General features: G+C 42.5%; 1 protein-coding gene across 1 annotated transcript; it reads left to right on the plus strand.

Annotated features, from left to right (window-relative positions):
• The first annotated feature begins 5,263 nt into the window (after positions 1–5,263).
• On the plus strand, positions 5,264–9,206 carry LOC311488872 (uncharacterized protein). Its single transcript, XM_084545732.1, has 3 exons — positions 5,264–6,388; positions 8,337–8,675; positions 8,808–9,206. The coding sequence occupies exons 2-3, from the start codon at positions 8,426–8,428 to the stop codon at positions 8,948–8,950; spliced, it is 393 nt and encodes a 130-aa protein (XP_084401858.1). The 5' UTR covers positions 5,264–6,388; positions 8,337–8,425; the 3' UTR covers positions 8,951–9,206.
• Positions 9,207–12,220: the final 3,014 nt, after the last annotated feature.

A 12,220-nucleotide genomic window follows, 5' to 3' on the forward strand; every position in this document is an offset into this window, starting at 1 on the left:
GGAAGGGGGTCTATACACTCCAGCAACAATGATAGAATTATGTGGTCCAAGTTGAATTTTTAAAGCAATAAACTCAAGGGATTTGGGTATGGTTATGGCACATAGAGTAGAAACAGAGAGAAAGGATCTGGTGAGAATGGCAACACCACCACCACGACCAACTCTATCAATTCTAAAAACATTGAAACCATTGATGGATATAGAAGAGTCAGGGACAGACTTTTTAAGCCAGGTTTCAGTGAGAACTAAGACATCAGGCTGGGACTGGGCAATTAATACGTTTACATGATCCAATTTCTGACGGCTGAGGAGACTGCGGATGTTTCAATGAATTATTCCCAAACCTTTTCTGGATTTAAATGACTCAAGACTATCAGGAGCTGGCACAGAGGGAGCAGTGGAAGAAAAATTGATGTAATTTCCAGGGATGGGCTGAGGTAGAATGACTTTCAAGTTTGATGTTGTTACAGCCCGTCTATTCTAACTGGGATAGACGTTGGGGGTGCGCTTGAAAAACAGAGCTTGGCAGCGGGACCAGGTGGGTGAGTTGGTGTGGCCTGATGGCGCCAAAAGTGGGAAATGTACTGAACTGGAGTGACAAAAGTGGTCTGCTGCAATACCACTGAGGGAAGGGAGAGAGTGTTCCCATAACTAGTAGACAGATAAAGTGATCTATATGGTTTATTTGTCACATTTACCGGGATGCTTTTGGGTGCAGTGAGACCGCTGCGCCGACAGGGGGAGCCATACGGAGGCAATGCGAGTCAGGGGTCACAGGAGCGGAGGGTCAGTTCGATGTTGGAAGCTAGGAAGCGTGACCCATATGAGTTTGGGTGTAAGCCGTCTCTTTTGAAAAACTGATGCCGATTGAGAAATGCAGCAAAATTGTCCACGAAGGGAATGCCTTTATGCAGACATGAAAATCACTCACCTTTCGGCGAAATTCGCCGTTTTGAAACCAAAATAAGTGACCTACGTGAATCGTGTAGATTTGATGAGAAAAAGTTTTTGGGGGGGTGTAGGTGTGGCGAGTGCATGGCAGACTGATCTCATGAACTGCGTATGTATGACATGCCAATGGCCACTAGCGTGCTATCCAACGCATTGATAGCATTTTGGTGTGTTTACAGATAACACGCTAGTTGGCTAAGTTGAAAGTGGCGTGTATATTTACGCAAAACCATGATGCCACGTTGCGCATGGAAATATTAGCGCGAATGGAATACCGTTACCGATTGGTTTACAAGCAGTTCGCTTCGTGCTGACCAGAGCATGCACACAAGGGGTGCCGTGCAGACCACCACCAGAAGGCCTCGGCGATTTACCTGACTGAATTTGGTGAGTGATTTGAGTGAGTGTCCACCATCTCTTAACCCATTCAGACCGGATCACGCATCTATGCGTAGTTGCCATTAAGGCCGGCAAACGCGCGTCTGTGTCATTTTGAGCGTTGTCGCCTTTTTCGAGGCACATGGCCAATTATATGCACTGTGATTGGCTGAAATATTCTTGGGGTGAGTGACAGAGATGCTTAGAGATTTTTTTAAACTCATGTGACTAATAAAACGCTTTGTGATTGGTCGAAATAAGCCTACACGTGGAGTATGTTTCGGTCGAAAATTTTAAACACCGTGCTAGCGATCCGTCACGGCTGACTCAAGTGAAGGAAGTGATATTGACGAAGTAATTGAAAAAATAGATCTTTACCGATTTTCAATTTTTTTTTCAAATGTTTGGTGTTTATTGATTTAAAAAAAAAAAAATGCATTTGAAGATTATGCCCTAGCAAGTCAGTCAAGTTGAAAGCCAAATAAGTAAGCTGTCAAATGCTTTTTATCTCATGTTTTTATCTGCTACAGAGCCTGAGAAATTAAGGTTTTAGTAAGCGTTGACATATTTTGACATATTGTTCTGAAAAACCTCAGGTTTTGAGAGGGGGTTTACAGAAGAGTATTTAGGCATGCCTTTTTTAGCAGGCGTTTTAGGCCTAAATGGGTTAATGCTCTCCCCAGGTTGGCAAAAAAAATGTGTCTCAAAATGCATCAGATTGATGCTTTAAAATATGGAATTTTCAAATTTTCTTCCGGGGGAGCACGCCCCCGGACCCACCTAGAGGGGTAATGTCCTTCTCACCTTTTTCACCCCTGACCTGTTTTCATGTCTGTTTATGCCTACAGTAGCCCTTCAGACGGCTGAATTTTATATCGCCAAAACACGGTGATGGCAGCGGGCCGGAAATCACCAGCTGCTTCCCGGTGTTCAGCAGAGTGTCAATGAGTCGTGTAAAATCCTGTTTGAGCACCTCAGACTGTTGATTTTTTATGTCGTTAGCACCTGCCTGGATGACCAAGGTGGAAGCCGATCTGTGCTGGTCACTTAGGTGCAGTGCAGCCAATGAAATGACGTTAACAGAGGCACCCGGGTGGCAGAATGTCCTCCCATCACGCACCGATACATGCCTGACCAGCGATGTGCCGATCACAAGCAGAGAGGAGGGGCACTGCACCTGGGAGCGCACGTCTGATTTCCGTGGAGGCATCTGGAGAGATGGATCCGATGGTGGAGACCCCTGTAATGCCATCTGAGGTGGCGGCCGGGTGTACGGTGAGGGACGATGAACCACGGATCTCCGTGGAGCAGGTGTAAACACAGGCTGGGATTGCCTGCGAGTGCTGCTGCAAGAGGAGCGCCCAGGTGCTGAAGGTGGAGAGGCCCGAGACCCATCATCAAGGGGGGGGAATCCTTGACGCTGAGAATGTCATATTTATTGTTGAGGTGAATGTTAAAGTGGGGGGCTGCAGGGGGGGCGTTTTTCCAACTGTTGGCGCCCACTCGGACCCAGTGCTCCGGGTGAGATGGTGTGGAGCTGGTAGCGGCTTTAGGCTTCGCTCCAAGCCGTGACCAGGTGTCATCAGGAGCCGCCGCCGGCAGAGGGACGTCGGCAGCGACGTAGTTCGGACCTCATCGGTGGTGGAGCAGGGAGTGATGATCTCGGGGCTCTGGGAAGCTGGTTGTGCAGGACCGAAGATGATGGTGTCCATGAGATTTTCCGCTGCCTGGATCTGGTAGAGTGTGGACATCCTTCTCTCCAGCTCGGACATCCTGTCAGCGAGACAACCAGGCTGGGACGGAGAGGTAAGTGGAGCCATTTCTGTGCGGTGATGAATGACGAGAGGGCTCCTCGACACAGGCCCAAAGACTGGGCCTGTTGCGGTGATTCAGCGTCCGGTAAGATGGAGCGGTGTCGCCGGTCTCCTGCCCGTTGTAGCGTGGGCTACTAAGCTAGCGCGTGGGCTACTAAGCTAGCGGATAAAGTGGATAAAGAAGCAGCCGCTCGCGTTTCGTTTGCAGTAACCAGCTTGCGTTTAAGTGGTTAAAACGGAGCACTCTAGCTTGCCGTGATGTTTTGTTGTTGTTGTTGCGTTTTTGACACTTGACATGTGGTAACATTAGTTAATCCCCAGGTTCAAGCTGCAAACATGACTGATGGTTATTTCTGCTGTCAATAGCATAAGGGCATCTGTGATCTTTTATTCACCCTTCTAATTATCTTGTGTTCAGTATTTATCAGCCATAATATTACAAGGCCCAGCTAGTTCTTGCTGGTAATGTTAATATGCTACACTGTTAACAGAATTTACATGTGGGGAAAAAAGTACCTAAATGTTAGCCAGCTTCCTTAAAATCATAAAATAAAGTATATCTGTTTATGTTAAAAGTTGGATAATTTGTGCATCATGTTAGTAGCTAACACACTTGATGGCTAACTTAAAAACTAAATAATGTATTCTCTTTCAGCTTAAGGGAAGCAGCCACCAATCAGTCATGTTTCTGCTGTGCAACCATGTGCATTTGGAAGCTCCTGCCAGTGATCATTGCTTGTGGTAAGTTCTATTTACAATGTCATAAGGATATTATGATCTAACATTAAATCTGGAGATTTCTGAAACAATAACATGTCTTTTTTTTCTTCTTCTTTCTTTTTAATGCAGGAAAATGAGGTTGAAGAGCTGGAGCAAACAATGGCGATCTTTATCACTGAGAAAGAGGATCCTCTCCATCCACCCAAAGACATTAAGATTGTCATCGAAGGAACAGAGGTTCTGAACGAGTTGCCCTCAGTTGCAACAGCTTTTGTGTTTAGTTGATAGTAAGGCTTACACCTGAATAAGAAAATGTATGTCCTGGTAAATTTGCCATGGGTACTGCATGATGTCTTAGGAGTTGTGTTACTATTGCAGCTCCATGATTTGTCTTCTGATGACATCAATAGTCTCGTTTCTGGTGTTAAGCTGAAGAAGACCGTTTATCTTCATACATTTGAAACACATGTTCAGTGTTGTCAGTGTTCTTAAGAAAAGTGTTCTGAGTAGTCATTGATCAAAATGTATTAAAAGCAATTTTTTAAAATTTGATTTACTATACATTTCAAATAATGACAACCATTACTTTTTTTTATTTGAGACAACCTAAAATAATTAGTTTGCTCCAACCTAAAAATAATTAGATTGCTCCAACCTTTAAATAGTGGTTGCATGGAGTCAAACTTTTCAGGTTAAACGAAATAAAATTATTTGCTTTGAGTTAATGTCAGATATTTCGTGTGATTGATTACCTCAATTTTTTTACGTTTATCCAAGGTTTTTATTTTTTCAGTGTAGGTAGTTGGTCCTTGTCCTGATGTCAATCTGCCATACAAGTCCTCTTTTATCAGGAACTGCCTCCACAACCCTTCCAGTAAGCCACGAGTTGCGTGGTGCAGAATCATTCATGATGATAACAAGGTCTCCAGGAACAAAGTTCCGTCTGGTACTCTGCCACTTTGACCCACTCCTTGACCCAGTGCTTCCAAAACAGGTCAGACATATACTGCACTTGTCTCCATCGACGCTGAGCGTATATGTCCTCCTTTTGAAACACTCCTGGTGGTAACGATGGCCTGGACTTAAGAATCAAGAATCAAGAATAAAGAATCAAGAATAAAGAATCCTTTGTTGTCATTATGTGAGAACATAGTGAAATTTTTACGGTACCTCCTGGCTTAAATAGTGCAATATGAAAAAGAATAGAATAGGCAATTTTTTAACTATAAGAATAAAATAAGATCAAAACTAAAAATACAGTTGTACAGATATATACATATGAGTGAATAGTCAGCAAATCTTGAAAACCTAATATAGTGCAAACATTGCAATGATTTGTAAAGTGTCCATGGTGAGGGGTGGGCGGGGTCAGGGGGGAGAGTTGAGTGTGTGTGTGTGTGTGCAGGGCGGGATGGGGGGTGATTGACTTCACAGCTCTGGGGAAGAAGCTGTCTCTCAGTCTGTTGGTTGTGGTTTTGATGTTTCTGTACCTTTTCCGTGAAGGAAGTCAGCTCATTGACACATGCTCTGAGGGCTCATCCAGGGATGTTGTCTGGCCCTGCTGCTTTGTGGGGTTTGATCCTCTTCAGATCTTTGTGTACCAGGGCTGATGAGACGGTTGGTGGTGGTGAGGGGGGTTCTGTGGTACAAGTGTGTGTGCCTCCTCTCTGTGCTGGAGCTGGAGGTCTCAAAGTGGGTGTAGAAGGTGTTGAGGTCATCCAGCAGGTTGTCTGAGGAGCTAATGGTGCTGGTGGTGGTCCTGTAGTCTGTGATCTGCTGCAGGCCCTGCCACATCCACCCAGAGTCAGCAGTAGAATAGAAGCTGTCCAGCTTCTCTCTGTACTGCCTCTTGGCTGCTGTGTTGACTTTTTTTATTTCGTACTTTGAAGCTTTGTACTCAGCCTCATTCAATGATCTAAATGCAAGAGAGAGAACACTCACCATGTGTCGTAACTGACTGTCTATCCAGGGCTTCAATTTGGTGACTGGTTTTGTTGGTTTTATCTGTAGGCTGGGAACAGGAAGTGATGTGGTCTGTGTGTTTGAAGTGGGGCTGGTGTGCACCCCATATGTAACTGTACACATGATCCAAGGTGGGAATGTCCACATGTTGGTAGTATTTGGGGAATATAGTCCATAGCTTGCACTGATTGAAGTCTCCCATTGTGAGAATAACGTCATCAGGATGAGCTGTCTCTGATGACGTCATGTAGCTTGCTGAGCGCTCTAGTGGAGTTGGCTCACGGGGGCTCACGCTACTAAAATAGTGGACTGAGCAACCACTGACATTAACATCAGAGCCATGCTGCTAGTGTGGCTAAAAGAAAAGAGAAGAAGAGACAGTCATGTTGATGTGAACATTAGAGAAACACATCATGGAGCTGAAATATGATCCTACTTCCTCATTTGGACTCCTTCACCTCAGCTGACTCTCTCAATGGCACACAGGTTTTTGTATTAGTCTTTTTCACTGTGTGGAGGCAACTACCGCATCTTTGGCTCTGGAACTAAACTGTATGTAACAGGTAAGAAGAAACATTTCTTTTCCTTCAGTTGTTTTATTGTAGAAGCTGAAAATGTGTTTAAAGTCAGTTTGTGCTGCTTCAGCCTTTCCATGTTAGTTTTTTCCTCATTAGTAGAGAATTCATCCTGCAGCCATTGTTCCATAAGAAAAGCTCAATCATTTCTGAAAACATGTTGAAATCTGACTGAACAACTAAAGTTCTTCTTTATTTCTGTAAATATTAGTGACGTTCCAAACATTTAGGATTCGATCATCTCAGTAATTCTGTGACATGTGTTGTTGAAAACAAGATGATATTTGATGTTCAACTATTTCAGATTGTTTTGAAGTGTCTATCGATTGTATTGGATCATTTCTGAAAGTTAGAACCTTGTCAGATCTAATCGCTGTCAGTTATTATTTATCTGATGGTAAATGTGTCTTTAATTGATAATGGATTCATAGAAAAAGAAAAAAACACAAAGTGAATGTAATATTAGAAGAAAGAGAATTGACTCAAACAATGTTTTATTACTATCATCAGCATAAAGTATTTAAACATTTGAACATGACTGACACAAACTTGTATATTGATGTGTTTCATTAGTGATTAAAGTCTGTGCTCTTAAATGTGGAATATTCAATACATATTGGAATCAGTGAAATGACAAACGTACAACTGAAAAACACAATTCAGGGATTTAGAAATGATTTAAATATTTAATTTAATACAAAATAATACAAAAGTTAAAAATAGTTGCTTCTTTTGATTTCATGTCACAGCTTAACAAGGTTTAATTTAATTAAATTTAATAGAAAGTAGTACATAGATAATATTTTTTTTTTCTTTTTAAAGGAATAGTTGCTTATTTAAATTCAGGCTGCTCTTCATTAACTTGCACATTTATGAACGCACCATTAATGCTGAACCATATGTAGAGTTTTTGGAGCAACAAATGCTGCTATCCAGATGACGTCTTATTCTGGAAGGCCTTTCTCAAAATAAAATAAAATAAAATAAAATAAAGGATCGGCTAAAATCTTATATTAAATCAGATTGTAAAATATTTCCCGTTCTAAACTACAGCAGCTGTGAGTTGATAAAAGACGATGTGATGAAACACAGTCGACATGTTTCTGTCTCAACTTCTTTGAAACGTGTTGTTGGATTCAAATTCAAAACCAGCAAATAATGTCTTTTGATGAAGATAAAATAAAATAATCCTTTATTTATCCCACCGTGGGGAAATTTGCAGCGTTGCAGCAGTAGACAGTTTAAGGACAGAGCACACAGGAGATAAAAAGAAGAATAAAACATTAAATAAATACAAAGAATAGAAACTGAAATACAATAGAAATCCTACTGACGTATGTATGTATTTATATTGCACATGAAAGAATAAATGATATGCAAACATAAGTTCTTCCAAATATATTAAGGATATTCCAGTTTGTGTTGTGATTGTCCAGCGTGTGTTTGGTCTACTGGGAGCAGGCTTGATTATACAACTGATGATTGATCAACCACTGGATCTGTTCTGATGGATTTTATATAGCATCAGTTATTTTGGAAACAGAAATTTACATGAAGATATATTATAATGTCTACTGAATATGTAGACCGATCAGCCGTAACATTATGACCGGTGAAGTGGTTAGACGACTGGGTCAGAGCATCTCCAGAACTGCAGCTCCTGTGGGGTTTTCCTGGTCTGCAGTGATCAGTATCTATCAAAAGTGGTCCAAGGAAGGAGAAGAACCAGAGACAGGGTGGTCATGGGCAGCAAAGGATCATTGACCCTTGTGGTCCCATCCAACAGACGAGCTACTGTAGCTCAGACTGCTGAAAAGGTTAATGATGAGTAGTTTAGTGATCAGAGTCCATGTAGTTTCCAGGATCAGACTGAATGCAGAGCAGTGCTGGAAGCTGCTGTTGACTGTGTGAATGTGTGTGTGCTGTCAAACTTCAGATGACGAGGTAGCGAAGCCCGTGGTGAGCGTGTACCCAGCAGCAGCATCCAGAGAGGGGAAGAGCTCCCTGCTGTGTCTGGCCTCATCCATGTTTCCTCCTCTGGTCCAGTTCTCCTGGAAAAGACAGAAGAAGAACGACCCTCTGAAGGAGCTGACCCCTGCTCAGGGAGAGCAGCTGGAGCTCAGAGAGTCGGGACGCAGCGCCTCCATCTGTCTGGTGGATAGAGATGATCTGGACAAGTATAAATATCACTGCTCCGTCAAGTACGAGGAGGGGACAGTGGAGGTCACAGTGGAGGACACAGTGAAGGCCACAGTAGAGCCCCAAAGCCAACAAGGTAATGAAGGCTTGGTGACTGTGTTCAGCAGTGATTCAGCTTCATGTGGAGACGCTGTCAAAGAGAGCAGAGGAGCAGAGGACTGACATTTCTCACTGCAGCTCCAAACATTTGACTCTTTTTCTGTTTCAGAGTTTCCAGCTCCAGCAGCCTCCTGTCCTCCAGAGAGAGAGCCAGCAGACCTGCCAGCTGATCACTGTAAGATCACCTGCTGCCTCTCTGCATGGACAGCTCCAATGTCCAATGAGGACACTAGAACAACTTTACAGGATTAATCTGACACTTCCACTAATTCATATCTGTCTGTCTGTCTGTCAGTGTCCTTCCAGTCTCAGTGCAGGGTGAAGCTGCTCTGTCTGCTGTACACAGTGCTGATAGTGAAGAGTCTGGTGTACTGCTGTGGACTCTCTCTGCTGATGAGCCTCAGAAACAAGGGACCGTCCACCAACTCCACACATGCTGACTGACTGTTTTGTGCTGGTCTTTTCTCTCCATCAGATCTCATCAGTTCATCTCATTCATCACTTTCATCAGTATTCACAAATGTTGTTGTAATGTGCTTCTTTGTAATCTGTATCTTTTCATTCACGTCTTGATTGTCATCCTGGAAATAGAAACACATACATTCACATAGAAATCTGCTCTTATGACGTCTTCATTCTCTAGTAGTCTAGTTTATTTCCACTTTCAACTGTGACTTGTATAATAATCATCATCAGTTTCCAGCAGGCTGTTTCTTCTGCTCTTGTGTTTCTTTCTAATAAATGCAGACTCCACCAGGCTGCTCTTTTCTTTCACTGGAACACACTCAATAAACACAAGAAAGCGACACAATCCCAGAGTCTGGCTTTGATAAACTGCTTTTTATGTGTCTTAACAAAGCAAGTCAAATACTTTAGCTCGTATATTAGGAACTGTTGGACGTCAGTAAATAAAGCTGAAGGTTAAGCAGCTTCCAGTTCCTAGATGTGACGTCTATGAACCCTGTGAATGAAGCACAGACTGCTGCACTGATAAAAAATGAAGCTGGAATAGAATTTCCATGAGAAATGTGGGTCAGTGTGGTTAATGAGGTGAACTCATGGTGGATTAGAACTGATTGGGATGTTCAGACTTTTTTTGTCAACTATAACTCAGTGAAATAATGAGACTTGAGGTGAACCAACATGGACGCCTGCTTCAGAACAACAGCATGACTTGTTTATCTCATGGGTTTGTGTCTCTGTCTCAGTGAGGCTTGTGTTCGGTTCTGATTAATGAGAAAGAACAGGAAGCATTATTGTTTCCTATAGAAGTTGAAAATCTTCTCATGGGATCAATTTAAACACTTTGCAGGCAAAGAGTTCAACTTCTTTAAAGTTCTATTTATCAGAGAGGAGAAATTTATGAGAGGATGGAAGATTTTAAACACACCACAATAAAATAATTAGTTTCATTTAATTGCAGAAAAACAATTGAACATAATTACTGATTGTAATGTTTAATAATAAATGTAAATGTGTTTCTCTCTCAGATGAAGAACACAGGTGCTTCCTGGAAAGATTCTTTAACCAGAGTTGGTGGTTGAAACTGTCATTGTGTCATTAAAGTGAAAAGCCACAGCTAACGGTGTGGAGGCTGCAGAGCACAAACCCACACAGCACGTCTGCTGCAGGAAGGAAGTCTGATTGGCTGTCAGCAGTTTGTTTTCTGTCCTAATAACCACTGAGAACAGATTCACATCTGCTGCTGAACACACTCATCACCTCCCCTCCCTATCTCTTGTTTTCTGTAAACCTTTTTTCCTCTGAGCCCTCCACCCACACAGAGTTGAACTGAGTCCGATCACCCACCTGAAGCTCATGTCCTGGTAACATGTTCAGGGTATTTAGAGGTTTGGATGATTAAAGATGCACTTTACACTTTGAAATCAACAATAAGAACATTAATGAAATGTTATTTTATTGATCAGACACCTCTGTGATTAATGACTGATTAGGATTTATCCACTAACAGGTCCAGTTAGAGGACCATGAACTTTCAGTTTTCAGCTCTCAAACACTTGAATTTCCACTGACACACTGACCTGCTGCTAATGAAACTATTTCATGACTGTTAATTAAACACATCCTTCATTTGATCAACATTCAAACTTCAGCACTGACTCATCAAACCGCTGGATGATAGTTTTTAACAGTCGTAGCTTCAAATCAGCTCTGCTCTTTGTTCATCTGTGTAAACAACAGTGTCGTCAGCGTAGAGTTTGACATCCACACCGACACATTTATATTAGAGAACTAATACACAAACTAAATGATCTGAAGACACAGAACTGAACCTGGTGGAACAACCACAAACACTAGATGTTCATTTTGATTTAAAATGTCTTAGGAACAATCATCAAATTACTTTGGTGTGTCAACTTCATGAAACAAGAAGAAAAACAAAACACCATTATTATTTTATAGTTGTTGTATTTTAATAGAACAGAATAAATGGATGAACACACTGCATTGTATTTCTATAATAAAAAGAAAAAGAAAGCAAACACATGTTGTATTAAATGCTGAAACATCTACAAGGAAGTTAATTCTTTAACTGGTGTAATATTTAGAAGTTACAATTAAGAGATTTGATAAAGAAACTGATAAATATATCTGACTCTACATTACAACCAAAGCATCATGACTAACATTTGTGAATACTGATGAAAGTGATGAATGAGATGAACTGATGAGATCTGATGGAGAGAAAAGAGCAGCAGAAAACAGTCAGTCAGCATGTGTGGAGTTGGTGGACGGTCCCTTGTTTCTGAGGCTCATCAGCAGAGAGAGTCCACAGCAGTACACCAGACTCTTCACTATCAGCACTGTGTACAGCAAACAGAGCAGCTTCACTTGGTATTGAGAAGGGACATACGGAAGCTCTGAAACAGAAAAGGAGTCAAATGTTTGGAGCTGCAGTGAGAAATGTCAGTCCTCTGCTCCTCTGCTCTCTTTGACAGCGTCTCCACATGAAGCTGAATCACTGCTGAACACAGTCACCAAGCCTTCATTACCTGATTGTGTTTGGGGCTCTACTGTGACCTCCACTGTGCCTCCCTCGTGCTTGACGGAGCAGTGATATCTATACTTGTCCAGATCCTCTCCATCCACCAGCCTGATGGAGGCGCTGCGTCCCGACTCTCTGAGCTCCAGCTGCTCTCCCTGAGCAGGGGTCAGCTCCTCCAGAGGGCCGTTCTTCTTCTGTCTTTTCCAGGAGAACTGGACCAGAGGAGGAAACATGGATGAGGCCAGACACAGCAGGAAGCTCTTCCCCTCCAGGTGGGCTCTGGATGCTGCTGGGTACACGCTCACCACGGGCTTCACTACCTGCTCATCTGAAGTTTGACAGCACACACACATTCACACAGTCAACAGCAGCTTCCAGCACTGCTCTGCATTCAGTCTGATCCTGGAAACTACGTGGACTCTGATCACTAAACTACTCATCAATACAGAACAAAGTTCAACCAGCATTAACCTTTTCAGCAGTCTGGGCTACAGTAGCTCGTCTGTTGGATGGGA

Source organism: Chelon labrosus (genome assembly GCF_963514085.1).
Source record: "Chelon labrosus genome assembly, chromosome: 6".
Taxonomy (NCBI): domain Eukaryota; kingdom Metazoa; phylum Chordata; class Actinopteri; order Mugiliformes; family Mugilidae; genus Chelon; species Chelon labrosus.